Consider the following 27,515-nt stretch of genomic DNA (forward strand, 5'->3'; position numbering starts at 1 on the left):
TTCCTTGTGTTTTCTTCCCAAGAATGGAGACCAAAAGTCCATGTAGTGATTTATATATATTACTCTGTCCAATTTTGATACATAAATACCTGCCCCCTCTCCTGCCCTGGAGCAGGCCAGAGCAGGGGGCCTAGGTAGAGAAGACAAACCTATACAGATGCTAAAATAGATGCCTTTGCTCTGCCACCGACCAGCCCCTGGCCCCAAAACTGGCACCTGCATGGGAAGAACCCCGGCCCAGCTTTGGGGGCGGGGAAATCCGGGCCTTGTAGCTCCATTGACCATTAGAGGAAAGTAAATGCCACCTTGGGAAAGGATGCCTCCTCAGCCAGATGTCAGGTCCTTCGAAAGAGGTTACTGAGAAAGCCACCAGCCGGCCCAGGACCCAGGCGCAGTGAGAAACCAGTGGAGGTGCGGCGTGGACCTGATGCTGCTGCACTCAGCTCCTTCTGCCGTTGAGAGCGCAGTTGCTGCCCAATCACCACCTGCATGTCGTCCTGTGGGAGGTGGGGTTGATGTGTAACTGTCCAGGGTGCCTTGGTCTCGAGTCCCTCCCACCAAGCCCGCCCCGCCCCTCACCTGCCAGGCCTCCAACTCTTGCGTTAGCGCCACCTTCTGGCGGATGGTGCGCAGCAGCTCTCGGGACAGGGAGTCTCGCTCAAGCGAGACCCGGCCAAGCTCCAGAGACAGTTCCAGGGCCCTGCGGGCAGGAAGAGCAGATAATAGTCTGAGGATGCTGAGGACTCCTCGGTGGAGCAGAGTTGCTTACACTGAAATCATGAATGTCAAAATGTCCCCGAATCAGGATGGGAATAACTTCAATCCATATCAGAGGTAAGAAGGCCAGGGGAGAGTACCCTGGGCCCTGTCGCTCCACCTAGGACTGTGGAGGAAGAGAGTAGTGGCTCACTTGTTCACGGCTTGGTCGCGGTCTGAAAGCGCCCTGCTCAGGGCCTCCTCGGGATCTTCCTGAGTCCGAAGCTCCTTCTGCCTTTGCAGCTCTTCCCGCAGGGTCTGCAGCTCTGCCTGCTGCAGTGCAATCTGCAGGCAGTGTAGGGGGCAGCAAGGCAGGTGAGCCCCTGGACCTTCTAAGCAGTCCTGGCTCTAGCTTGCCTGGCTGTCACCGCCCTCCCCTGCCTGCTCCACAAACACTAGGTACTTGTGGCCCTGTTCTGGAAATGAATTCTCTGAGTCCCTTGCTGATGCAGGGTGGGGTGGGGTAGGATTAATCAGGTAGGTAGGGGTAAAAGCCTGCAGGAGGGCTACAAGGAGAATTGTTGGAAATACAATGAGAGTGAGGGGTTTAGCCCCGGAAGTCTCCTGGAGCTAGCCCCATCCCTCCCACTCCCTCTTCCTACGGACACACACTGGAGATTGAACCATGGCCTTTGCACTGTGCTACATGCCATTATTTTTTGTTTGTTTGTCTTGAGACAGGGTCGGATACTGCTAAATTTTCCAAACTGAAGTTGAACTCCTATTCTTCCTGTCCTCACCTTTTCAGAGTCCTGGAATTAACTTGCATGCACAGCCAGGCTAATTTTTTGGGGGGAGGAGGTATAGAACTTGTGACCTCATGCTTGTCAGGCAGGTGCTTATGCTGCTGAGCTAAATCCCTGTCCCCAGGCTAATTCTTAAAGCATGATTGCAAGTTCATTGAAGTGTAAGAAATCCAGGTATAGGGATGACAGGGCTTATCAGACAAAGGCTGGGAAGTGAAGATGGAAAAGAGATCAGGACAGCTGGTGGAGTGCTGTACCCCTCCCATACTTCATCCTGCAGTTTGGCCACTTCCGTCTCTTTCTCCTCTAAAATTTCTGCTGGACTCAGGGGTGCTCGCTTCTTAGGGGGCTCCAAGCTATCCACCTGGGGTGAAGGCCGGAGACTGGAAGCCTCTTCAGTCTCCAGGGACACAGTGATCTGTGGGTCAAAGGACTGGTCAATACCATGTGGATTCTCATAGTGAGAGGAGGAGTAAAGTTTTATGCTGCTTGCCCATGGCACAGGTGGGGAGCCAGCTTGGAGCCAGGAACTCACCTGGGTGTCTCTGCCTGCACTGGCATCCTGCTCCTGGTCTTGGTCACTGTTGAGGCTGTGGGCAAGCTCCGACTGCAGTGAGCTGCTGGACATGTTGGCGTCCTGGAGGCGTGATTCCTCCTCCAGCTCCAAGACTCGCCGCTGCAGCCTTCTCAGTGCGCTCAGAGCCTCACCAGCCTCAAAGCGCGTGCGTTCCAGCTGCAGAGGGTCGAGCCAAGGCACAGAAGGTTGGCCCCACAGGCAGACACCTGCTCCCCATGACATTCATACCTGGGTGCCTGCGTGCCAGCACCCCAGCTCCCACGCACGCCCTGGATCAAGGGGCCACTTTGGGCCAGTGTACTTCTGGGTTTTATAGCTTCTTTACTTGTAAAGCAGGGCACGCCAAGCATCAACCCCCACTTTGCAGTCACACCCCATTAAGGTCACCCACACCAAGTGCGTCCTTTTTCCTGCTCAGCTACTTTCTAGCTCTATTAATTGCTTGGATCTTGAGTTTACTGATCCTTCCTACTGAGCCTTATAGCCTTACCACAGTCATTCCCATCCCATCTCAAAGATGGGGAAACTGAGGCTGGCAACCCCACAATAGTACACAAAGGATGTTGAGATAAAATCCAGGTAATCTGATCTCGGAGTGTAAACTCTTAAGATCTCAAACGTTTCTTTCCATTTCTCCATGTCCCTTTTCTTTCCATTTCTTCATGTCCAGATATGGTTCAGACCAAGCATTTAAAGTCTGAACTCTAACCTCAGCCCCTTCCTTGGTCTCTCAGCTGCCTTTTAGCTCTGATTCATTCTAGGAGCGTACCTCCCTCTTCAATAGTCTTCTGTGACTCCCACTTGCCCTCAGGCTAATGCCTATGCTCTTCTGACACAGCTGCCAGGCTCCCAGTGACCCAGCTCTGGCCATAACTACCAGAAATCCCTGAAGCCCTTGCCAAGGGCCCAGCTGACTGCCCACCCCCTCTAGCCTTAGGTCACCTCCAGGCTGTGCTCTCTCCTCTCCCTCTTCAGCAGCAGCAGCTCCTCATGAGTAGTCTGCAGCCTGCCCTGGCCCTTGTCCACCTCCTCATGCAGGCTTCGAATCTGGGCCTCCAGGTCATGCCGACGGCTCTGCAGCATCTGATTCTGGGGCAAGGCCATAGAGCTTGGGTAGGGGGCAGTCCTAGATGCCCCAAGGCCCACCCTTCTGCCTCAGCCCAACTCAGCCTAGAATTCCCACCCTGCAAGACTACCTCCCCTTGCAGACTCTCTAGCTGTGTCCTCAGGTCTGCTCCAGCCAGGGCTTGAGCCTGGCACTGAGCCCGAAGTGCATCCAGTTCTCTCTGAAGCTCCTGTTCCATCTGAGAGGCCTGGGTAGGGGACAGGGAATGAAATTCCAAGCTAGCTCTAACTTCAACACCCACCCAAGACACTTAGCCCCACTGGGAATACATGTGTTGGCAGGCCCCACCTCTCCTGAGCCAGGGTCACCTACCTGGGCCAGCTGCTGGCTAAGCCGGAGGTTCTGTTCACTGAGCTCACCAAGGGCCCGAGCCCGCTCTCGTCCACTGTCCTGTTGCTCTGAGCGCTGCTCTCCCAGCTGGGCCCGCAAGGCTGCCACATCACCTTCCAGCTCCACAGCCCTGGCCTCCCACTCTGCGCCCCGGGCTGCCAAGCCCCGGCGGAGCTCATGGTTCTCCTGCTGCAGCCGCTGTGGGGACCATGCAGAGGGTCAGAGACAGGGTGACATGAAACTGGAGCTAACCCAGACAGCAGGACAGAAGGACACTGACTCAAAGAGAGAATGGTGGAGGTGGGAGAGAGACATAAAAAAGGGAGAAAATAGGATAGGACTGCAAAGGGAGGACATTCAAGGATCAGAGACAAGACTACAGATAAGCAGTGGAGAGAGACTCTGGCTGGACAGGAGGCTGGCACTGGACAGGGAGAGTAAGGCCTCCCTGATGCCCACTCACCTCAACCTGCTGCCTGGACTCTTGGACCCGAGGCCGCAAACGCCGTTTCTGGCGCCTGAGTCTGGCAGAGTTTAAGCCACGGCCCATGGTTTCAGTCCCACACCTGTGGTGTCCTAGGGGATCTGCAAGCTGAGGCTCTGACCAGTCCCTCTCCCTGTTCCCTCTAATTATCCCTGGCCAGCCCTATCAGAGCTCCACCCTCTGTCTGCCCTTCCCCAAACCTGCCTGACCAGTGAGGGGATGTGTGCTTGTACACTCAGGTGCCCATCTTAGGGAGGAAGCCAAGTCAAGGGCCCTCAAAACAGGAAGGGCCCAGGGCAGGTGACAATAACCATAGTTGCTACAATATCAGTACTGTATTAAGTAGTCCTGCCAAGGGCTCTACCTGCAGTATTTTATTTAATCCACTAGAGGGAGAATCATTAACAGTCTCAGATGAGAATACAGGCTCAGAGAGGTTCAATACCTTCTTGTCCAAGCACACACAGTAAATTAATGGAGCAGAAATGCCAGCCCCGGCAGCCAAATGCTTAACCTAATATGGCTCTGTAATTAAGCTGGCAGGTTTGAGGTCTGATTGTCCTGGCTGGTGCTCAGTTCTGTTGCTGTGTAGCCTGGGTAAATTCCTTTAATGTCTTCAAGTTCCATCCTTCCCACCTACCAATACTTCCTGAGCTCCTTCTGTTGTATGGTCTATCGTGGTTAAGCAAGGCCATGAAGTTTACTGCCTTACCAGCTTAGAGTCCAGAAGGTCATGGGAAAAATTACATGCTTGAACCATTAATTTCAGAGGGATACTGAGGGCTGTGAAGAAGCCTGGGAAAGTGGTAAGTGAGAAGAAGGTGGATGGGCATCCCCTACAGAGGAGTTGTGGTTGGGACTGACTTCTGCAGGGCAAGAAGGAGACCACCAGGAAGAGTGCTGTCTCAAGGAACGGCAATGTAAAGGCCCCGTGGGTACAAGTTTGAGTCAGCTTGGGGATTTTAGGCTTTGGTGAGAAGTTCACTTTTATCTTAAGTGTGATGGGAGCTGTGGGTGAGATTCTGGACTAAGAGTGAAATGACCTGATGGTCACTGGTTGCTCCATGGGAACTGACTCCAGGAGCCAAGAGGGAATGCCAGGCAGAGAGGGAGGGGAGCTGGCCCCAGGATGAAAGCTGCAGAGACTACCAGAAGCAGGTGAATTTGGTGTTATTGTTTTGTTTTATTTCTTTTATTTTATTTTTTGAGACAGAGTCTCATTATGCAGTTCAAGCTGGCCTTGAATTCAATATGTAGCTCAAATTGGCCTTGAACTTGTGGATCCTTCTGCCTCAGCCTCCTGAATGCTGGGATTACAGGCATGTGCCATCATGCCCAGCTAAGCAGGTAAATTTGGTACCTGGTGTAGAGGATTCAACAGGGGGTAGACTGCTTGTGCACAGGTAATCAAGTACCATTGTGGTGAGACACCCAGTAGGTGGTCTGGTGGTAAGAACCCAGAGTGGTTTATTATCCACGTCAGCTCAGAGCAGAGATTGGGGATGATAGCAGGCTGTTTAGGGGCTTAGATGTGAGCCCCAGCATGAGAGTAAGGCTGACTACAGTCTGGGCAGAGGGAAGAACTCTTCCTACTTTGCAGGGTTGAGCAAGAATGAACCAAGATGATGCATGGAGAGCACTTAGCTAGGTGCAGGAGGGAGTGGCACCCAGGATCTGTTGGGTGGGGTCACACTATGTTGCTGAGGAGCCAGGCTGAAAATCCAGAGGGCCAGCCCAGGTTCACACAGTCAAGCAGATGTCTGAATCTAGATCCTGACTTGTCCTTAGATTTTTTTTTTTCTTTGTGCTAGGGATCAAACTCAAAGCCTGGCACATACTAGACAAGTGTTCTACCACTGAGCTACAGCCCCAACCCAGGATTCTTATTCCTAAGCCCTGAGCCAGGGGAACTTGGCCCAGTCCCAAACTATCCCAGAGGCACCCTCTGTCCTATGCCTGCCTACGATCCTCTCTCTTTTTCATGTCTTGCTCCCCTTCCCCAGTCACCCCAGCCCTCTTGCCCTGTGCCATCCCCCAGTGGCCAGCTCACTTCCTCACGCTCAGTGTGCTGGGAGCTCAGTGTCTCCAGCTGCCTGCGAAGATCTTCGTTGCGCTCCAGAAGCATCTTGCCAAGTTCTGCCGCCAACAACAAATCCTTCTCCTTCTGCTGTAGTTGCAGGGCCAGGTCCTCTGGCTCCCCAGGCCCAGGGCCCACTCCCAGGAATGAATCCCTCCGTTCCAGGACAAAAGGGAAGAAGCCTTCATCACCGCTCGGGGAGGTGCCCCCGGAGAGCAGCCCCGTGGGGAAGCTTGGCCCTTCCGGGGAGCTCATGGCACCTGCAGCATCTGTGGGAACAGACTGCTATAGGCCTAAGTGCTTGCCCCTTGGTGGCCCACACCTGGTCATCCCAAGTCCTGCAGCCAGGGCCTCCCTGGCACAGAGGGGTTAATGACCTGTGTTTTGGCCACCCAACTCCGTTAATGTCCCCAGGGTAGACTGAGGCAGGGAGCAGAAGGAAATGAGACACCTCCCTTCTGCTTCTGCCCCCAGGACACTTGGGACCCATACTCTGGGACCAGAGCCACGCTCCTGGCAGTCCCTATGCCCTGTCCCAGAGCTCAGCTCTTTTGCTCCCAGCCTCTCACCATTCGGGCATGGATTGCCAGAACTCAAGCTGGGTCCAAGTGTGAAGTGTGGACCCAGCACTCAGGGATAAGTTCAGCTCCTTCTTCCAAAAATATGAGGCACTCCCCCTTGGGAACTTAGGTGTCCCCACACTTGCCAAGAATACAGCTTCCTCCCTTCCCCGAATCCCAGCTCCCCAGCTCCCAGTCCTTTCTTCTCCCTCCTAGTTTCCCAGGGGTTTTGAACTCCAGACTTGAAGGTCCTACCCTTGGTGTTCTCTCCTGGACTCCCAGCCCCATTCTCTCACCTTTTCTAAGACCCAGGCATTCCTGACCCCACCAGTCGGGACCCAGAAGCCATCCCCTGAAGACCCTCATTTCCCAGGCCCCTGGCAGCTGGCCCAGGCAGGGCGAGGTAACAGGTTGTGCCGGCCGGTGCATCGCCGCCGCCACCGTGAGTTTCTGTTTACTTCCCGGCCCGCCCCTGGGACAGGAGACCTGGGTCCCCAGGGCCGCTCAAGGCCGCAGGTGCTGGGGGCACCGCTCTCGAGAGGAAGGCCCGGCACGCGGGCACTTGGCCCTGAACCCCGGGGGTGCCCGCCCCCCCCCCCCGCACACGCGGAAGCGCGCGCTCGGGTCCTGCTCCTCCCTCTGCTGCGCGCACAGCCCGGGGTGCCACCGTGGTCCCCGCGCTGCCGCCCGAGCCGCACCCCAGGCAGGGTCTTCCGAACCCGGGTGCCTTCTGCACCCAGATGGCCGAAGCCTTCCTTCCTGTCCTGTCCTGTCCTGTCCTGTCCTGTCCTGTCCGTGTCGCGACTGCCCCCCGACACGGCGTCTGGGCCTGTCCCGCCTAATCCTCATCCTCCACGGACAGTCCGACCCGAAGCCACAGGGTCCCGCCCTCGGCGCCCCCAACTCTCACCTGCCACCGTCGGCTGCGTCCAGGTCCCCGCGGTGCCCAGTCCCCTCTTCCGGAGGCGGCGCCAGGTGTTCGGGCCGCACAGGTGAGGGGGCGGTGCCTCGGGAGGGGCCGGGACGCCTCCTGGTGGCCCGAACGGCCAGGCGGGGTCAAAGGAAAGTCGCCTCCACCTTCTCAGAGGTGCCAACCCATTTTGCTGCCGCTGTTGGAATTGACTGCGTTAATTGAGCATCTACTGCTTGTGAGTCTACGCTGAGGCAGAGATACGCTTTTTTCCTGTCCCCTCAAGATTGTCCTGTAAATTTTTCTTTTTTTGTTTTGTTTTGTTTTGCGTCTTTAGGGGCTGAAAGCTACGACCTTCACACTGAGCTGCATTCGTTTGTGGTTTGTATTGAATAGATACATTGTGGAGAATTGGTACATGTATGCAGTATATTGCATTTTAATCCATTTTACTTCCCCTTTCCCCCTCTTGTCTCCCTCCATCTGTAGACTCTCTCCCCATCTCTCTGTGTCCTGTCATCTGTCTTTCATTTTGCTCTTTAAATTATTTATACTTTGAGTTTTTCATATGAGAGAAACCAGATGGTATTTAACTTTCTGGTTTATTTCACTTGCCCCAGTCCTTTTATTTATGTTTTTATTTATTTTTGTCTTTTTAAGACAAGGTCTCGCTATGCAGTTCAGGCTAACTTTGAGCTCACTTTGTAGCCCAGGCAGGTCTCAAACTTGCAACAATCCTCCTGCCTCCACCTCTCCAGTGCTGGGATTACAGGAGTGTGCCACCACGCCCAGAATCCCAGTCCTTTTAAAAATCGTTTTTACTTATTTTATTTTTTGATGTTTTGTGACAGGGTCTTGTTATGTAGTCAGGCCGGCCTTTAACTCACAATATAGCCCTAGTCTGATCTCTCACTTTCTATAATTCTCCTGCCTCAATCTCCCGAATGCTAGGATTATAGGAATGCACCACCTTACCAAGCAATTTTTTAAAATTTTTATTTTAGAGAAAGGGTCTCTCTCAGTTGCTAAATTGCTGTCTCCACTCAAATTTGTGATTCACTTGCTTCAGGCTCCAAGACTGCTAGGATTATAGGCATGCACCACCATGCCTGCCTTGGGATAAGAAAGTATTAACAATGGAAACAACAACCAACCTAATATGCTATGCCCTCTGCTAAATCAGCTCTTTTGTGGGAATAACCTGTTTTCATGGTATTCCAGTGAAGCAGAGACTACTAATACATATATAAGCCAGCTGAGGCTCAGCAAGGTGACCCATCCCTTGACTGTGGATAGCAGAAATGTGATCCTAGGGCCATGCTCTTTACTGATTGCCACACTGCAGAGATTCACACTGAAACCCAGACAGCTAAGGTGACTTGCTTGTAGACACTATCAATTATGTGTGGATCAAAACTTGGTGCTCTTGGTTGGTTGCTACCTTGTATGGAGCTAGCCTCATGCTCAGCTGGGGCTGGGGTCCTTGACAGGGAGAACGAGGGGCCAGGGCAGATGACTGAGGTCAGCCTCAGCCTCACCTGAGCATGCAGGGGTGCCTACCCAGGCTTTGAGGCTTATCATGACTCTTCAGACCCTAGGGCTCCTTAGGTTTTAGACAGATGGGGGCTCTTGGTCTGGAGGGGAGACATGCAGAGGATGGGAAGAAGAGAGCATGGCTGAGTAGATAAAAGCAGCCTCCTTGGGGAGAAAAGAAGCGCTGACTTGTATGTGTGAGTTTCTGTGGTGAAAAATACTCCTGCCTAGCTGATTTCAAACGACTGCCAGAGGATAGTCAGGTTTATTTATGGGGATCAAACTCCGGGCTTTGCAAGTGCTAGGCAAGCCCTTTACCACTGAGCTACAGCCCTATTTTTACATTTTATTTCGAGACAAGGTCTCACTAAGTTGCCCAGACTAGCTTCAAACTTGTGATCCTTCTGCGTCAGTTTTCAGAGCAGCTGGGATTATAGGCATGTACCACTGGTCCAGGCTAGCTAACTTGCTTTCCCCGCTTTTTCTCCTTTTGTAGGACTGGGGGCCTCACACACATTAAACAAGTGCTCTGCCATAGCTACACCCCTGGTCTCATAATTAGCTTTTGTCAATCAGTACCAGTTAGGTTTGCATACCTCTGGCTGGAGTCAGGGCCCCTGTCTCTTTAGGAGCTGACAGCCTAGTTACTAGGGACTTAGGGAAACAGGAGTGGGTGGGAGCTGGGACTTCTGGCTTGTGGGAAAAGAGTTGCAAAGACTCCTTCAGGGGCTAGGACTTGGGTTCTGGAGCCAGGACAGGCTTTCTGCTAGCAGAAAGTGGAGAGAACCAGTACTTTGCAAGGGGAGCAAGAGACTTATCAGAGCTTCATTGCCTAGAAAGGTTAAAGGCACTCCAGCTTCCACTGCCACCTGACTCTGTGGCAAACATAAACTTAGGGTACCCTCCAAGTGCCAGAATCACCCAGGCTTCATCACACCATGCTCAGCACATCTGTCCTGACCCACTCCCATCAGACAGATGATGTGGCTAAGACCCTTCTGCCAAGAGGTTCACAGTCTACTTAGCATACAGGCAAGAGTATAGACCTCAAGTCAGGAACTAATCCTATCTAATAATAAAGCGGAAGAGCTTTGTTCATGGGGGTTGGTATCCTGTGGCTTCAGTCCAAATCCCAGTTTGGCCCCTTATAGATATGTATTCCTGTGCTGTTCAGGTAATTAATCTTTCCATCCTTCAGTCTTCTCATCTGTAAAATGGGAGTGATAACATTTTATAGCTTCTAGAAGTATAAGATTAATGAGGATGAGGTAGTATACTTAGTCCCAGCTGGTGATCTTTCCCAGGGTCACAGAAGTGACTCAACCACATGTTACATTTTTTTTTAATCCCCTGGGGTAGCCCTATGAGGTCACACCATTCACAGGGGACAGCTCAGAGAGGCAAAGCCATTTGTGGGCATACACAGACTCTCCAATCCCACCTGGTGGGACTTCCAGCCCCAGAGCTCTTAGGACATTTGAATATAGTCTCTAGGCTTCTCCGGAACCAGAGGTTCTGGCCTTCAGTCTTCCTGCTAGACAGAGTTCTGGCTACTCTGAGAAGCCTCAGGGAAGCCCTGAAGAGGCTGGTATATGTCCAGATAAGGAAAGAATGCAGCCAGCCATGATGGCACAGCCAGCGACCACCCCACAATTTAGAGGCTTAAATCAATTGATGTTTGTTTGTTTGTTATACTGGGAAAGCCTTACACATGCTCTTCTGTCTCTGTCTCCCTTTCTCTCTCTTTTTCTCTAGATTCTGTTGGTGATTCTTTTTTTGCCTTTTTTTTTGTACCAGGGATCAAACTCATGACTTAGCGTTTGCCAGACAGGCACTTGCCTGTAGGCGCTTTTGCTGTTGAGCCAAATCCCCAGTCCCTTTTGGGTGATTCTTGCTATTGGGATTTCAGAAATTTCAGGCAAATAGTAGCTGGGGCTGAAGTCCATGGGAGGCCTCCCCACTGCATCTGGTACCTGAGCTGTCTGGCTGTCAGTGGGTGATGTGGAAAAACTTTAATGTTACTCTCAGGGAGGGGAGGGGCAAAGAAGGGTCTATGGTCACTTTTGTCCACCACAGATCCTAAATGTTTCAGCTTTATTCAACATCACCAAACTGGTTTCCCAAGGGCAGGTTTTCATTAGCTCCCTATAATAAGGAGTCTGACTCTATTTTTGATGTCTGACTACTGACACCTTTAAAGTTCTGTGCATTCTCTTCCCCTTTGTCCACATCTGGATGAGTTAGGTCTCTCTGTCTCAGACAGACAGAGAGAGACAAAGAGAGAGAGAAAGAAGTTGAAATCTGGAAAGCCCTGGCCACTTTGGAGGGACCTTCACCCCCAGACTCATCCCCTCACCACAGTAAAAGCCCTTTATCACTCAGACCATTTCCTTTCTATTTTATTTTGTGGTTCTGGGGATTCAACGCAGTCTTCACTACAACTGCATCCCTCTGCCGTACTTTTTTTTTTGATTTTTGGTATTTTTAAAACAGGGTCTAACTATGTAGTCCAGGATGGCCTTGAACTCACTACATAGCCTAGACTGATCTCAACATCACAGCAATCCTCCTGCCTCAGCCCCCCTAGTGCTGGGATTATAGGTATGTACACCCAGCTTCTTTTTTTATTTTTTAAATTTTTGTTTATTATTTATTTTTGGTACCGTGGATCTAACTCATGACCTTGAAAACTCCTGGCTTTATTGTCTATTTTGATCCAGGGTCTCACTAAATTGCCCAGGCTTGGTTAGAATTTGTGATCCTCCTACCTTGACCTACCATAGTACTGGAATTACAAGTGTATATCACCATACCTGGCTTCTTGGGTCGTTTCCATACCTGGCTTCTTGGATCATTTTCTTACCAGTAGGAGAAAGCCTTCCCTGGTCCCCCTAGAAAGTTCATCATTAAATAATCAAACTCTTGCCTTTTTTTTTTTTTTTTTTTTTTTTTTTTTGTCTTTTTCCTGGTACCAGGGATCGAACTCACGACTGCCTGCTTGCAAGGCAGGCGCTTATGCCGCTGAGCTAAATCCCCAGCCTCCCCCCACCCTTTTTTTTTGAAGCAGGGTCTTTTCGTGTAGCCTAGGTTGACCTTGAGCTTGTTGCATTTTCCTGCCTCAGCCTCCTGAGTGCTAAGATTACAGGTTTGTGACTGGTTTCATGTTCACTTCAGTGACTTCACTTCAGTGAACTTTGGGCTTCATCAGTGTTCAATCTCAACCAAATTCTGGGTGGTGCCCATTGTAAGACAACCACTTACCAATACCTGGCATCTTCAGACTTTTTTTTTTTTTTTTTTTTTTTTTTTAGTGGTACGGGGCATTGAACTTAGGACCATGTGTTTGCAAGGCAGGCCCCAGCCCGATCTTCAGATGTTTTTTCTTTTTCTTTCTTTCATTTTTTTTTTTCTTTCTTTCTTTCTTTTTTTGTTGTTTGTTTGTTTTTGGTACCGAGGATGGAACTCAAGACCTCACACTTGCTAGGCAGGCGCTTTCGCTCCTGAGCTAAATCCCCTCTTTAGATGTTTCTAATCTTGCAGATTTGATGACAAACAGGATCTGCTATGGACTGAATTATGTTTCCTCAAAATCCTTTAATTTAACTTAATTTAATTTTTTTGGTAGCAGGGATCGAACTCACAATCTTGCACTTGCCAGACAGGCACTTATGCTGCTGCCCTAAATCCCCGGCCTCAAAATCCTCTTAGTGAAGCACCTCAGAATGTGACTGTATTTAGATATAGGTCCTATAAAGAGCTGGTTAATTTCAACTGACCGATGTCCTTTTAGGAGGAGCACAGGAAAACTTTGTGAAGAGACAGCAAATGGTGGCCTAGGATAGAGGCCTGAGAGGAAGCGGACCCTCCTGGCTTCTTGACCTTGGCCTTCCAGCTTTCAGGTCTGTGGAAAAATAAATTTCTGGGTAAGCCGCCCAGCCTGTGGCATGTTGTTACAGAAACCCTATTAGAGAAAGGCAGGCTATCAGTGTTTTTCTTTGCATCGACTGTTTGCTATTTTGTCTAAAATGCAGATGAAGCTGGGCAAGTTGATACTTGCCTGTAATCCCTGCACTCTGGGAGGTTGAGGCACAAGGATGAGAATTTGAGCTCGGGCTGGGCGACTTATCGAGACCCTGTCTCAAAAACAAACAAACAAAACAATTAAATGAGTAGGGGATGAATAGGGATGCAGTGCGAGGACCCTGGGTTCGGGCCCCAGCACAATGCGGAGGTGTGTGGGGGAGAGGCATCTGGCGTTCATTTTGGCTCCCCCTACCGGCTGCTCCAAGGATCGACGGTCAGTCGAACTCAGGCTCTCCCCGCCCCTGGCAGAGAAGCGGATTCCCTGGATCCTTCTTCACTCGCCCAGCACGGTAGCAACCCCTGCGTCTGGGGTCTAGGGAAACCAACATCACGGGAGCACTGAGGCGCAGACGCGTGCAGCACGTGGGTTTGCGGGGGATGATCCGGCGGTGCACAGCTGGCCGGCAGGATCCCGCGGGGAAGGGAAGCTTTCTTCCCCGCCTTCTTCTGCCCGGAAATCCCCCTGGCGCTCAGACTGCCGGTGGCCTGGGGTCCTGGGGAAGGTTGGCTAGGGGGTGGAGGTGATGTAATGCGGGGGAGGGGAGGCCGGGCCGCAGTTCCCTCGGTTCGTGCAGTCGGAATAATGTAGAGCCGGCGAGATGGCGCCTGTAATCTCAGCACTCGGGAGGCTGAGGCAGGAGTACCGCTGAGATTTCGAGGCCAGCCTAACCTACATAGCGAGATCCTGTCTTTAAAAAAAAAAAAACAAAAAATAAAAAAGTAGAAGTGAGCTCTGCTCCAACAGTCACGGAAGATGCTCCCGGGGAGCGTGAGTAGCGCGAATTCGGGAAGAGAAACTTGCGAGCAGGGTGGATGGAGGTGGGAGGAGAGTCCAGTCCACCGACCCTGCTTTGAAGCGCTCAGAGAAGGCGGGGGCCCCGGTCTGGCCCGCCCCTTCACAGGCTGAACGTCCCAAGATTGGGCGCCCTGCCGCTTAGCTGGGTCCGCCCCACCTGGCCCTCCGGTATATGGAAGTCAGGACCACGCCCAGGACCCCGAGCTGCAGCAGCCGCGGACCTGCGCCCTCTCGACCCTCTTGGGATCCCTCAACTTCACGTGGGCCCCGCGTCCGCCCCCGGACCCCTGGACCCTCCGCTGTTGCTGCCCGGCGTCAATCCCTCGCTCAAACGCTCTCTCTCTGGATCCGGGTCCACACCTGCGCAGCCTTTCTACCCTGCGCTGTGTCCTCCGGCCCTCTCTGGACCCCTAGCCTCTTCCTGCTGGTCCCCAGGGCTGCTGAGGTCAAGCCCAGTGCCCAGGCCGGCAAACAGCATGCAGCGGCAGGTACTCGGGCTCCTGTCGCTGCTCCTGCCGCTCCTGTCGTCTCCTGCTCGCGTCCCGAAGCCCTCGGCGCAGGACATGAGCCTGGGCGTGGTGAGCTGAGCTCCGGACTCCTAGGATCCGCAGGGAGGCCGGGAGAGGGTAGTCGGGCGCCTGGACTTCTGTGCCCCGAGACAGCGGGCCAGGTTCACATGTTCACAGAGTGACTAAAGATGGTGTCTAGGGACAACCCGATTGTTGGATCTGTCGGAGGTTTGGGCCCCAGATTTAGCAGTTCTGGGGAGGAGCAGGGATGGAAAGCAGATGGGGCTGCAACTCTTGGGTATAGACAGAGACCGGCAAACCCAGCGCTGGGTGTGGGGGCCTTGAGGAAAGGGGAGCAGGCCGGCATCCGGGGCTGGGGGGCTCTGGACTCCGGATGCTGGGGGAAGGCGGGGGGAGGGGCGGCTTACAGGATACTGGTGAGAAGGGAGAGCTCCATCCTCCTACCCTCCGGCTTTATCTGTACCTTCGGATGGCCTAGGACTGGCTGACCCGTTATGGCTACCTGCCACCACCTCACCCCGCCCAGGCCCAGCTGCAGAGCCCTGCAAAGCTTCGAGATGCCATCAAAGTCATGCAAAGATTTGCTGGGCTGCCCGAAACAGGCCTCATGGGTAGGTACCGACCCTCCCTGATTCTGCAGACCTGCCTCAGTGCCCCAACTGACCATCTCTAAACTTCAGCGTGCACCTGAATCTCAGGAGCTGTGAGGATGCTGATCTTAAGTCCCAGCTCCACCCTGGAGTCTCTCAGGCATCTGTCTTTCAACAGACCTTTTTCAGGAACCTCTTAGACACCCAGCCATTTGAGACCCACCGTTACAGCCATGGAAAAAGTAGATAAAGTCCTGGCTCCTACAGAGCTAACATCCTAAGGGGCCAAGGGTATAGCTCATTGGTGTGGTGCCTACCTTGCAAGTGCAAGATCCTGAGTTCAGTTCCTGGGACCCCACCTCACCTTTGCCCCCCTCAAAAACACTAACATCCTGGGGCAAGAAAAACATAAGTCTAGAACATAAACATGCAAGATTATTTCAGATAGTGCTGTGTATATATGCATTTGTTTTGAAGTGGGAGGACTGAACTCAAGGCCCACGCATGCTGAGCAAGCAATTAATTTACTGCCGAACTGCATCCCCAGACTAAGGGGTGAAGAAAATAAAATGCTGGGGCTGGGGGTTTAGCTCAGCAGCATAAGTGCCTGCCTTGAAAGCAGGCAGTCGTGAGTTCGATCCCCGGTACCGATAAAAAGGAAAAAAAGACAAAGAAAAGAAAAGAAAAGAAAATGCTAATCATAGTGAGGGGCAGGTCCGGTTAGGTCAGGCCTTTCTGAGACCACCAAAAGGAACCAGCCATAGAAAAATGAAAGAGAAAGCTGTCCCAGTAAATGCAAATGCCCCATGGTAAGTATAAGTTTATGTGCTTGGAGTGAAAGGAGAGCTAAAGGTCTTAGGCAAGAGCCTGGTTAGGGGGCCTTGAAAGGTGTTGGGTTTGATTCCAGGGATGATAAGAAACCAAGGGAGGTTTGAAGAAGGGAAACAACTCTATCTGATTTACTGTTTCATGCTTCCTGTCATTGCTGCAAGAGAGAGGGGAGTGGAGAACAAGAAGGAGGCCTTTGTGGTAGTCAGGGAAGGGGTGATGGTGGCTGGAGTGAAGTGTGACCAGAAGCAGCTGAGCTGAGTGCCTGTATTTATGGGGTCAAAGAGAGAGGAAGGGAGAGATTGAAGGACACTGGCTTACTACAGGGAAGATTTTTCTGTCCTGTCCACTCTTGAAACAGCCTTGAACTGGGTCCTGACATCTCTATGTTCTCCTTTACTGTTTGTCACCTCAACTCCGAATGTAGTTTGACCTTAACTGGAAGATGAGTGGGGATGGAGCTGAGACAGAAAAGCGGATTCCAGGAAGACCTAACCGGGGAGGGGGTGGCTTGCTACAGGGAGCCAGAGGCTCCTGCTGGAGGCTTTGGGCTTGATCAGGGTGTCATGAGCATTAGGAGCAATGGGATGAAGTGTGGGCAGCTTCCCGGGAGTTCCAGCTCTCAAGGGAAGGAAGCACATTCTGCCCCTGAGGCCCCTTTCTCCTGAGTCTGCCTTCTCAGGCTCAGGAAAGGGGGTGTGGGGGCACAGCTGAGCCGCAGAGTGCCCCCTGGGGCAGCTAGTGTACCCAGGTGAGGTAGAAGGGGTACTGTCCACTGGGGGCTATGGTCATGATGTGATAGGAGCTTGCTTCCAGAGTTAGGCAGCTTGAATTCAGATCCTGGCAAATTTCTTAACCTCCCAGAGTCTCAATTTCTCTGTGTCAAAAAATTAACCATACCTGCTTTGGACAGGCTCTCCTAGTGCTGACACCAGCACCCCCTGCCCCATTTCCTACAGACCCAGCGACAGTTGCCACCATGCACAAACCCCGATGCTCGCTGCCTGACGTGCTTGGTCCGGCAGGGCTTGTCAGGCGTCGCAGGCGCTATGCTCTGGGTGGCAGTGTGTGGAAGAAGCGCACTCTGACGTGGAGGTAGGTCCTGGTGCCCCCTGCCTGCCAGTGAAGCCTCCCGGGCACCCTCTCCTTCCACAGCTACCTGCTCTCTCTCTGCCTAGGGTCCAGTCCTTCCCCCAGAGCTCACAGCTGACCCGGGAGACTGTGCGGACCCTTATGAGCTACGCCCTGACCGCCTGGGCTGTGGAGTCTGACCTCACATTCCAGGAGGTGTCCTCTCAGCATCAGGAGCCTGACATCCTCATCGACTTCTCCCGGGGCTACCACCTAGACAGTTACCCCTTTGATGGGCTGGGTGGCACCTTAGCCCATGCCTATTTCCCCGGGGAGCACCCCATCTCTGGGGATACTCACTTCGATGATGAGGAGATCTGGACATTTGGGTCAAAAGGTAAAATGTCCCATATTTAAAGAGGTCCTCTCCCCAGATCTGCCTGTCCTAATGGACAAGTTTTAAACTAATTGATTGATGGAGCCTGAATCAGTAAGGTGTCTCCAGAGAAACAGCAGTAGCAAGTGTGTGTGGAGTGAGTGTGTGATGAGATTTGTCTTAAGGAATGGGTTCACAGGGATGACTGGGGCAGAATTCCTTCCCCCTAAAACCCTCTGTTTCCTTTGTTTGTTTTTTTCCCCTCTATTTTTGCTGTTACATGCTGAACTGATTGGACCTGGCTCACTTACCTGTAGGATAATTGCTTTACCTTAAGCATGTCTCCAAAACACCTTTGCAGCAATATCTGGACTGGTGTTTGATCAAACCATTGGGCACCGTGGCATGGCCAAATTGATACATAAAATCAGTCACCAGCGAGGCCTATTGGTGCCTGGCTCTGGGTGGGACTGACCAGAGAGTCAAAACAACTTCTTTGTCCTATAGCTAAGGAGGAAGAGTAACTTGCAATTACTACACATGATGACACAACTGCTGGAAATCTCAGCAGAGGAAGTCGTGCAATTGCAAGTGCTCAGGGGAGGTGTCAGCCCAAAAGTCTAGGGTGAGAGGAAGCGTTGTCAGAGACGACAGCACGACTCTTCATTCAGTATATATACCCTCACTCATGGTGAGCAGTGCAGGCTAGAGGACATGGCCCTGTTCTCCTGGGGCACACACTGAGGGGGACAAACAGTGAGAAAGTACAAGCCAGTGAGCTACCCAAGTGCCAGTCAGGAGGAGCCACCAAGGGCCTGCATGCCCAGGACACTTTTTCTGGAAGGCAAATATATGGTAGTGGGAGGGAGCCCATACAAAAGATCTTGGTTTTTTGTTTTGTTTTGTCTTTTTGATACAGAGTCTCACAATGCAGTGCAGGCTGGCCCTGAGCTCACTTTATAGCTGCAATTTGCAATGATCTTCCTGTCTCAGCCTCCCAAGTGCTGGGATTACAGGCATGTGCCACCATGCCCGGCTGTGTTTCTGTTTTTGATATTGTTTTTGTTTTTTGAGACAGGTCTTGCTATATATGGTCTTGAAGTCAATATGTAGCTCAGGCTGGCCTCACTTGAAGTGAGCCTCCTGCCTGGCCTCCGGAGTGCTGGGATTATAGGCGTGTATCATCATGCCTGGCATCAGAAAGGATTTAGGAAAGAAAGGGTGAGGATTTGGTCAGGTTCTGAAGGCAATGGGAATCCATCACATGGCTGTGTATTCTAAAAATATCTCTGGATCCAGAGGGGAAGGTGGATGGTGGCAAGGAGGCAAGAGTTACTGTTTGGCTCAGGTAACAGACCAGGTGGGTAATGGTGGAGAGGATAGATGCGAGGGAAGTCATTTAGGATGGCCAAAGATTGGGATCTGGTAGGATCCTGGGGACAAGGGATGGAGGGGGGAGATGATGTCAGGGTCCAGCTTAGGATTCTGGAGGTTGCTTCTGCTGATGTGCATGAGGGGAAGGTGGCCTGAAGGCAGATTTAGATGGATGTTTGCAGGACACAGATGCTCTGCGTAAGTGGCACAAGCACTGACTTATTTGCACTAGACCGTGGACTTTACTGTCCTAAGTCAGGTTTCCAGAAGTGGAGCTCCAGCTTGCAGTTCTTAGGCAAACAATTTTTCAGGAGCATGTGCGGAGGGGGAGAGAAGCAGGAGAGGATAGAGGGCTGAGCAAGGATGTGGTCTGTGCTGGGGAGGAGCCTGGTCTCCCAGCACTGCAGAGCATAGGCCAGCTCTTTCTGGTACCCTATGGCACAGTCACTGGCTGTGGGCTGCTAAAGGTGGAGAGGCTCAGCCATAGCTGGTGGCCAGTCCTGTCAGTATGTCACAGACTGCATCCACAGTGTGGCACATGCTACACCATTAAGCAGGTTGGTTCCTACATTTTTGTTAATGAATTAATTTTTGTATGCTAGGGATCAAACCTAAGGTCTCACCCATGCTAACCAAGCCCCCCCCCCGCTTTTTTTTACTAAGTTACACCCACAGTCCAAGCATGTGAACTTTTTTTTTTTGTCTTTTTCCTTTTTATCGGTACCAGGGATCGAACTCACAACTGCCTGCTTTCAAGGCAGGCGCTTATGCCGCTGAGCTAAACCCCCAGCCCCAGCATGTGAATTTTTAAACAAAATTTATTTATTTATTATGTGACCTTTGAACCTGAATCAGGTCACTTGTAGTATGCTGGGCATAGAGGTTGAGCCAGGAGGATTGCTGTGAATTCGAGGCCATCCTGGACTACAGTTCGAGACCCTGTCTCAAAACAAAACAGAATATCACTTGTAGTACATACAAGTTACTGATGTTCACTTCTCCACTGAGATGAAAATAGTGCCTGATGGCAGCACGACTTGCAAATTAGCCAGGTGATTCACCCACAACCCTTTACTCTGGTCCAGAGTGGTGGTCTCCATGGTGCCAGCCACTATCAGACTGGATTTGGGGGCAGATTTTAGAGTTGAAGGGGCCTATGGTAAGGTCACTGGGAGAACCATGTAGCATGCAAAGGTCAAGTACAGTGACCTACAGCAGCCCACAGCTAAGAGGCAGGCAGATGGGGAGGAGAAACTAACAGAGATGGAGAATGAATAGGCCAAAGGTAATGAAGAACAAGAGTAAAGGAGGAAGTGGTCAGTGATGGCCAGCACAGGAAACAAGTCCAGTAAATGACACAGGCCTGAGTGTGGTCATCCAGGTACCAAGTGATTTTTTTTCTTTCTTTTTTTTTTTTTTTTTGTAGTGGCAATTGAACCCAGGTCCTTTACACTGAGCTACATCCCTGGCCCTTTTTATTTTTTTATTTTGAGACAGGGTCTGGCTAGGTCATGAAATTGCTGGGTCACAGCTTCAAGGAATGGAGGCTGAGAGGACAGTGCAAAGGAGCAGGCAATCTCTGCAGCTGGCTGGGGCAGAGAGCAGGGATGAGAGGAGGGACCAGCCACCCTCCCCCAGCCCCAGCGTGAGATCATATAATTTCCCAAGCTGCATAGCCTGAGAGGGTGTGGGATGGGGGTTGCTTACCCGGAAGCCTCATGCTGGTAAAGGAAAGCCAATTCAAGGAAGGAAGACTAGAGAAGAGATCAAACTGACTGAAACTACAACCTTCCTCTGACTTCTCAGAAGAATTCAGAGTACTAAGAAGACAAAGTCAGAACGGAAGTCCACAACACATGCAGTTTGAGTAGGGACTGTCCAGGGCAGGATACACAGCTGAGAGCTGCCTTCAGTCCCAGCTCTGCCTCCCACCTTGCTTGCTCTTGTGCCTCAGTTTCCGTCTGTGTAGATTGAGGATAAGAGGTAAGGGCTTGAGGTAAAGAGCCCAAGTGTTTGCTAATCCTTTTAGAACTTGCCTAATTATTTCACTCTTAGTGTCAGCTATCAGCCACAAAGGCCAAAGGAAAAGTGCTTTAATATACCAGGTAATTTCCAATAATCCTACTTCCAGTGTTGATGACCCTAGAGATTTCCACAGACAAGATCAGTATCTTTTAAAAACCTATGCTCTGTGGGTTTTACTCAGCTCCGTCATTGTCTGGGTCTTCTCGGTGGGGTCTCTCTCCCAGCTAGAGCCAGATCCTGACTGATGAAGATCTGGCCTTCTCCAGCAGCCTGAAGAGGCTCTGTACTGGCCCCAGGGTTGGGTCCTAAGGGAAGAGACTGCTATGGTGGGAAGAGGCTGGGCGCCACTGCAACAAGCTGTGGTCTGTGAGTGCTTGCAGGAGGGAGCTCAGTGTTCTCCATCAGGAGATGCAGGGCATGGAGGAAGGCCAGCAGGGGGAGGGGGAGGATCCCTGGGAACAGATAGGGTGGCTGTGGCCAGAGCAGCTGGGGGAGGGGTGAAGGATGTGGAGAGGTGGGTGGAGAAGGGGAGGGAAGGAGAGAGGAAGTGGGAGGTCCACAATATTGAGATGAGGAAATGGTGGGGGTCTCTATCAACTGGAACCAAGAAGACAGCTCCAAAGACAGGAGTTTCCTGGAGAAACTGCATACACTGGGGGTTTCTGTCCCCCAAGTTTCTCTATGCACAGTTTTCCTTTTCTAGGGAGTGACTAGCATAAGGTCAGCCTGCCTGTGTCCAGTTTATGGGTTACTTTAGCCCTAACCCAAGTGTCAGCACTGTCAAACAGGGCTACCTAAAAATATTTGAGTGGGTGAAGGAATATAGGAATGATGACATGACTCAAGGAGGGGTCAAGGCCACAGAGGCCTGGGTCCTCTCCAAGAGTCTTTTGGCTGCTCCTGGTGGCCAGCAGGCTCTGCTCCCCAGCTTCCCTTCCTGGTGCCAGTTGGCCTTGGCTCCAGCCCACTCTCCCCTTCTCCAGATGGTGAGGGCACTGATCTGTTTGCTGTGGCAGTTCACGAGTTCGGCCATGTCCTGGGCCTGGGTCACTCCTCTGCACCCAACTCCATTATGAGGCCCTTCTACCAGGGCCCGGTGGGAGACCCACACAATTACCGCCTGTCCCAGGATGATCGCGATGGCCTGCAGCAGCTGTATGGTATGGCAAGTGGGGGGCCTACTCTGAATCAGCTCTACTGTGGCTTTCCCTTGGTCTCTACCACAGACTCATAAGGCCCACAAAACCCACACCTGTGTGACTTTATCCTTGCAGGGAAACCGTCCCAGACCACAAGTGACAAGCCCACAAGGAAACCCCTGATTCCTTCTCCCCAGCCCCCAGCCCTGCCCCCTGACAGGTGAGTCTCCTACCAGCTGTGTGAACCAGGATGACCAGCTCCCCAGCCTCAGTGCCCACCAGGAGACGGGGATTGTGGTCAAGGGCGTGGAAGGGCCCCAGGCTCTGCTCACTGGCTTTCCCTCCCCAGCCCCTCCACACCTGTCCCTGATAGATGTGAGGGCAATTTTGACGCCATTGCCAACATTCGAGGTGAAACTTTCTTCTTCAAAGGTGAGTGGCTTTAGATGGCCCCTGCCCCTTATATTTGGCTTCCTACCCATTTAAGAATGACTCTTCCCCTCATGATGGGAGGTTTTCTGGGAAGTGAGACTTTGGTTTCTTTTTTTTTTTTTTTTTTGTCTTTTTCCTTTTTATCCGTACCAGGGATAGAACTCACAACTGCCTGCTTGCAAGGCAGGCGCTTATGCCGCTGAGCAAAATCCCCAGCCCCGGAAGTGAATCTTTGGGTGTTAAAAAAAAAAGGCCGGAGATTTAGCTAAGTGGCATAAGCGCCTGCCTGGCAATCCTGAGGTCATGAGTTCCATCTCCAGTACCAAAAAGAAAAGAAAAGAAAAGAAAAGAAAATCTCAGGTAGGCCACTGAGGAGTGGTCACCCTGGATCCATGTGCCCTGGATTTCTAGGAGCACACCCCCACCTCTACCAGCACCCAAGACCTGGCCCGCCCCCAGGCAGCGTGTGGGACAGGGCCTGCTACCATGCCATGGCCCCATGCCCTCCCCTTCACCTGCAGGCCCCTGGTTTTGGCGCCTCCAGCCCTCAGGACAACTGGTATCCCCCCGTCCTGCCCGGCTGCACCGCTTCTGGGAGGGACTGCCCAGTTACGTGAAGGTCATTCAGGCCGCCTATGCCCGCCACCAAGACGGCCGAATCCTCCTCTTCAGCGGTGAGCGCAGGTTGGAGGTGCCAGGGAGCTGCGGGCAGGTGGGCGGGGGCCCCGTGCTGACCACGCGCCCCCGCTCCAGGCTCCCAGTTCTGGGTGTTCCGCGACCGGCAAGTGGAGGGCGTCGCGCAGCCGATCACGGTGCTGGGGCTGCCTGCGGGTGAGGAGGTTGACGCCGCGTTCTCTTGGCCGCTTAACGGGAAGACCTACCTGATCCGGGGCCAGCAGTACTGGCGCTACGACGAGGCGGCCGCGCGCCCGGACCCTGGCTACCCGCGCGACCTGAGCCTCTGGGAAGGGGCGCCCCCCTCTCCGGACGATGTCACCGTCAGCAATGCAGGTGGGGGAACACAGGGCGAGAGGCTGCTGGAGCTTCTGAGTTACCGGCCCTTGGGGCTGGGGTTTGGGTCAGGAGTTAGGGGTCCAGTGTAGGATGGCAGAGGACCTGGGAAGAGGAGGGGCGCGATTGGGACAGGTCTGGACCAGATTCCTAAAGTGTGTCCTCCCCGCCAACAGGTGACACCTACTTCTTCAAGGGCGTCCACTACTGGCGATTTCCCAAAGGCAGCGTCAAGACCGACCCAGACTCGCCCCAGCCCATGGGGCCCGAGTGGCTGGACTGTCCTGTCCCAGATTCTGGTCCTCGAAGGCCTATACCTCCCAAAGCAACCCCCAAGTCCGAAACCTGCGATTGTCCCTGCAACCTCAATCTGGCCCCAGGGCAGCTGCCCAAGCCCCTCCTGCTGCTCTTCCTGCTCCTGTTGGTGGGAGAGGTCTCCTCCTGCTGAGGGGGCCATCCAGAGCCGAGCAGCCCCACGCCCACCGCGGGACCAGTGTGGGGTTGTGAGCCACTGCCAAGCCCCAGGGTGCATTTCCACGGCCGGTAGAGTCTCTGACGTGGGAAGAGCGGTGCAGCCTGGACCTGACTACCCACCCACCTGCTCCGCTTGTGCCCTTGGCAGCGCTGGAGGACACCGGCAGGCTGGAGTCCGTCGCCAGGAGGCGCACGCACCCAGTGGCCGTAGTCCCCCGGCCCTCCGCAGTCGGCCTGGGCCTCCGAAACCGCCAGGGGACAGTGCAGACCCTCTCTCCAGATCCCAAAAGGAACAGGACGCAGTGAGCTCGGTTAGAGGGCGTGGCGAGAGCTCCAGCAGAGCTGTTGGATTGGACGCAGGACGTCCTCTCGGCGGTTCGCAAGAAGGGGACTCTGTCCTGGGCACGATGACCCAGCAGGACTCACCGTTTCCCGGAACAGCCCGGCTGTTTCAGAACACAGTCTGTGGACTCTCCCCAGCCTCCCACCCCCACCCTATTGGGACTGTGCCTAGTATCTGATTGAGCCTTTAGCTGAAACATCAGATCAGGACACTGAGTTGCACCTCTTCATACCTGCTCTGTGTCTTCAAACCTATTTGGTCTTGTCTCCCTGTTTGGCTTCTACTGTTAGGGAAAACAAACCAAACACGGGAAGAAACGGCACTGAGAAGGTTTAGGAGGCAGCTTATTACACTGGTGGGCTTGACTGGGTTTGCTTCCAAAGAGTCAGAGGCCTGCCTGGCTGGGTTCTGGGACTTTTATGGGAAGAACGGAGGTACAAAAATAGATTTGGCACATTGTGATTGGAGGGTTAGGAGATATCTTGGGTTGGTAAGGGAGTATAAACATTTCAGGTTATGGCTGGGGATTTAGCTCAGTGGCATAAGTGTCTGCCTGGCAAGTGCAAGGTTGTGAGTTCAATCCCCAGTACTGAAGAAAAAAAAAATTGCAAGGCCATCAGTTATACAAAAAGGTAGCAAAGATGGGTTACACAAAGGAAGAGAGAAATGTTCTGTTATCAGACCTGTCCAAATGTGTTTGCCTGTCCGGACATGTTTGCTTTATTTAAAAATTTAATTTCCCCCTCACTACTACATCCCACTAATCACTCTAACCCCAGAGCATAAGGCCTAGGAACCACCCAAAACCCAGCAACCTCCTAAAATGAGCATCTTCTCCATGCCCTTGGTAAAGTACCACAATTTGGCTCTAGAACAACTTGGCTACTATAGGCTCAGGGCTACTAGTGGACAGATTCTGCTCAGCCCCGCCTCCTTAGCACCCTTGGCCAGCCTTACAGGTAATTCTAGGTTAAGGAATAGATGAGGCCTAGGACACCTCATCACCTCTACTCCCCAGATTCAGAAGCATCATTGCTTCTGGAATATTCCATATCAGAACTCACCCATGAAAATTAAAAATGTAGATCCCGTACCTGCACCCTGAATCCTGATTTGGGATGAAGTTAGGAATCTGCATTTTAAGCATCTTGGGTGGGCCAGAGATTTAGCTCAGTGGCATGAGCACCTGCCTGGCAAGTGCAAGGTTGTGAGTTTGATCCTGGTACAAACAAACAAACAAAAAAAACCAAGAAGCTTGGGCAGGATGTGTGCCCTGATAGCCAAGGAAGCTGGCTGTCTCATGGCATCGCTGTGGCCTCCCTCCCAGGTGCTAGTCTCTTCCTGTATTCTCTACGGGGCCAGGCGGATGGCCTTGGTTGAGAGGTGTCCATTCCCCTCAGAGTTGAGTCACTTAGAGGACCACTTTGTGTTTAGGTAACTTTTTTTTTTTTTTTTTTTTTTTGTACCAGGGATTGAAATCATGACCTCAGCCTGCCAGGCAGGTGCTTATGTCACTGAGCTAAATCCTCAGTCGCAAGGACTACTTTTTTAGGGTTCTGCCTAGTTCCACTGGTGCCAAAATCCTTTGGGGGATCCCAGACCATGGACAGCACTTCAAGAAACCAGGAAAAGTTAGCCCCACTTGTTCCTGACCCCTAGGTCAGCATGAGAAGAGTCAAGCCTCCTCCACCAGTTTATGATCTGATGAATCTAAGCCACTTGGAAGCCATGTGGTCCTCTATCGGCTTCCTTCCAAGTAGGAGGAGAGGGAAACAGCCCCACTCTGGAGAATAAAACTAGAAAAAGCTCTTCGTTTCTTCTGAGCACTGAAGGTCCTGGGTGAAGTTTGGTGGCAGTAACTGGACAGACATGAACTGCTCTGTTTTGCAGAAGCTGGAATGAATCCAGGGTTCTTCAGAGCAGGGAGTATTGAAGTAGAAAGAAGAGGAAGCAGCAGAGGGAGAAACCAAAAGTTGATTGAGGGGAAGCCCAGAGGAAAGCTGAGAAACCAAGATGTTTTCATGGCTACATATAGACTCCAGTCAGTACTTTATTGCCTACTACACAAAAACATACCAGAATGATTACTGTTATTTTCAGCATGGTACAGTAAAAACATGGTACAATCCCACAACCAAGATCAAAATTTGCTTTGTGTTTCGAAGGATACTATCAGGAACTTGTAAGTCAACTCAAAGCATGGGAGATATTTGATTTTATATATCTTATCGGAGACATATCCAAAATAAATAACATCTTTCCTTTAACTTTTTTTTTTTTATCAGTACCAGGGATTGAACTCATGACCACCTGCTTGCAAGGCAGGTGCTTATGCCACTGAGCTAAATCCCCAGCCCCGAAATAACATCTTAATAATAAAAAGACAGCCAAATTAAAAGTGGGTAAAGAGCTGAGTATACATTCTTTCCAGATAGAAAAAGGTTGATTAGGGGCTGCAGATTTACCTCAGCGGCATAAGCACCTGCCTTGCAAGCAGGCAGTTGTGAGTTTGATCCCTGGTACCGATAAAAAGGAAAAAGACAAAAAAAAAAAAAAAAAAAAAAGGAAAAAAAGAAAAAGGTTGATTAGCACATAAAAAAGATTCTAGAGCATCATTAGTTATCATGGAAATGTAACTCAGAAATATAATGGGAGCTGGGCATGATGATGCATATCTATAATCCAGAATTTTGAGAGGCTGAGGCAGGAGGATTACAACTTTGAGCCCAACCTGGACAACTTAGTAAATTAGTGAGATTCTATCTCAGGGAAAAAAAAAAAAAAACTTACAAGGCTTGGGAATGTAACTTAGTGCTATAACTTTGGGTTTCATCTCTGGTACTGCACAGTTAAATTTACTAGTATGTCTACAATTAAATAAATGAATAATAGCAGACGTTGATGAAGAGATAGAGTAACTGGAACTCTCACACCTTGCAGCTGGTAATGGAATGTGGTATAGACACTGTGGAGAAAAGTCTGACTATTCCTCAAAGCCTGAAAGATAGTTGCCCTCTGATTCAGCAGTTCACTCCTAGGTCCACACCCAACAAAAATGAAAAGCCCATTTTTTTTTTCCTTTGGTACTGAGAGTTGAACTCAGGGCCTTAACACTTGTCAGGCAGGTGTTATAGCCCTGAGCTACATCCCCAACCTAAGTCACCCTCACAGAAATGTATGCATGAAGCCCAACATGGTGGTACATGACTGTAATCCCAGTGTAACTGGGTTGAGTTTTGTTTGTCAATGTTTTTTTAAAGACAGGATCTCAATACAGATATTTCTCATTTAATGACCTACTTGTTTAACTACTGTTTGAATTTATGACCAAAGCATGCTGTTAA

General features: G+C 51.6%; 2 protein-coding genes and 1 long non-coding RNA gene across 4 annotated transcripts; 1 reads left to right on the forward strand and 2 right to left on the reverse strand.

Annotated features, from left to right (window-relative positions):
* Positions 1–37: 37 nt before the first annotated feature.
* Bicdl2 (BICD family like cargo adaptor 2) lies at positions 38–7,690 on the reverse strand. 2 transcript variants are annotated; one of them, XM_013142269.2, is made up of 10 exons: positions 7,567–7,690; positions 6,070–6,365; positions 3,518–3,733; positions 3,276–3,392; positions 3,022–3,168; positions 2,038–2,235; positions 1,771–1,920; positions 911–1,041; positions 580–700; positions 38–497 (listed from the first exon to the last, which is right to left on the reverse strand). In XM_013142269.2, exons 2-10 carry the CDS (start codon positions 6,349–6,351, stop codon positions 336–338), a joined length of 1,524 nt encoding a protein of 507 aa, XP_012997723.1. In that variant the 5' UTR covers positions 6,352–6,365; positions 7,567–7,690; the 3' UTR covers positions 38–335. The 2 variants fall into 2 exon arrangements, with proteins under 2 accessions (XP_012997723.1, XP_003477748.1); XM_003477700.3 differs by having other exon boundaries at positions 6,070–6,378; positions 7,567–7,680.
* A 4,983-nt stretch (positions 7,691–12,673) lies between these two features.
* LOC134470709 (uncharacterized) lies at positions 12,674–13,977 on the reverse strand. The gene is made up of 2 exons (XR_010039809.1): positions 13,376–13,977; positions 12,674–13,232 (listed from the first exon to the last, which is right to left on the reverse strand). It is a non-coding gene; the product is annotated as an uncharacterized LOC134470709 (long non-coding RNA).
* A 6-nt stretch (positions 13,978–13,983) lies between these two features.
* On the forward strand, positions 13,984–27,463 carry Mmp25 (matrix metallopeptidase 25). The gene is made up of 10 exons (XM_023560920.2): positions 13,984–14,556; positions 14,987–15,119; positions 16,886–17,021; positions 17,105–17,394; positions 21,756–21,932; positions 22,047–22,131; positions 22,261–22,343; positions 22,865–23,017; positions 23,097–23,354; positions 23,531–27,463. Exons 1-10 carry the CDS (start codon positions 14,455–14,457, stop codon positions 23,800–23,802), a joined length of 1,689 nt encoding a protein of 562 aa, XP_023416688.1. The 5' UTR covers positions 13,984–14,454; the 3' UTR covers positions 23,803–27,463.
* The last annotated feature ends 52 nt before the right edge of the window (positions 27,464–27,515 follow it).

This window comes from Cavia porcellus, unplaced genomic scaffold (assembly GCF_034190915.1).
Source record: "Cavia porcellus strain 051 isolate PalLab524CR breed Dunkin Hartley unplaced genomic scaffold, mCavPor4.1 scaffold_16, whole genome shotgun sequence".
NCBI classification, from domain to species: Eukaryota; Metazoa; Chordata; class Mammalia; order Rodentia; family Caviidae; genus Cavia; species Cavia porcellus.

What these genes read in the sequence shown, in the direction of transcription:
- Mmp25 (XM_023560920.2), top strand. Translation starts at nt 14,455, where the DNA reads ATGCAGCGGCAGGTACTCGGGCTCCTGTCGCTGCTCCTGCCGCTCCTG. An exon ending in AGGACATGAGCCTGGGCGTG is followed by an intron (nt 14,557 to 14,986) that starts GTGAGCTGAGCT and finishes CGGATGGCCTAG; the next exon opens with GACTGGCTGACCCGTTATGG. An exon ending in CCGAATCCTCCTCTTCAGCG is followed by an intron (nt 23,018 to 23,096) that starts GTGAGCGCAGGT and finishes CCCCCGCTCCAG; the next exon opens with GCTCCCAGTTCTGGGTGTTC.
- Bicdl2 (XM_013142269.2), bottom strand. Translation starts at nt 6,351, where the DNA reads ATGAGCTCCCCGGAAGGGCCAAGCTTCCCCACGGGGCTGCTCTCCGGG. An exon ending in GGAGAGAGCACAGCCTGGAG is followed by an intron (nt 2,236 to 3,021) that starts GTGACCTAAGGC and finishes GACCCTCTGCAG; the next exon opens with CTGGAACGCACGCGCTTTGA. An exon ending in TGGCCAAACTGCAGGATGAA is followed by an intron (nt 1,042 to 1,770) that starts GTATGGGAGGGG and finishes CACTGCCTGCAG; the next exon opens with ATTGCACTGCAGCAGGCAGA.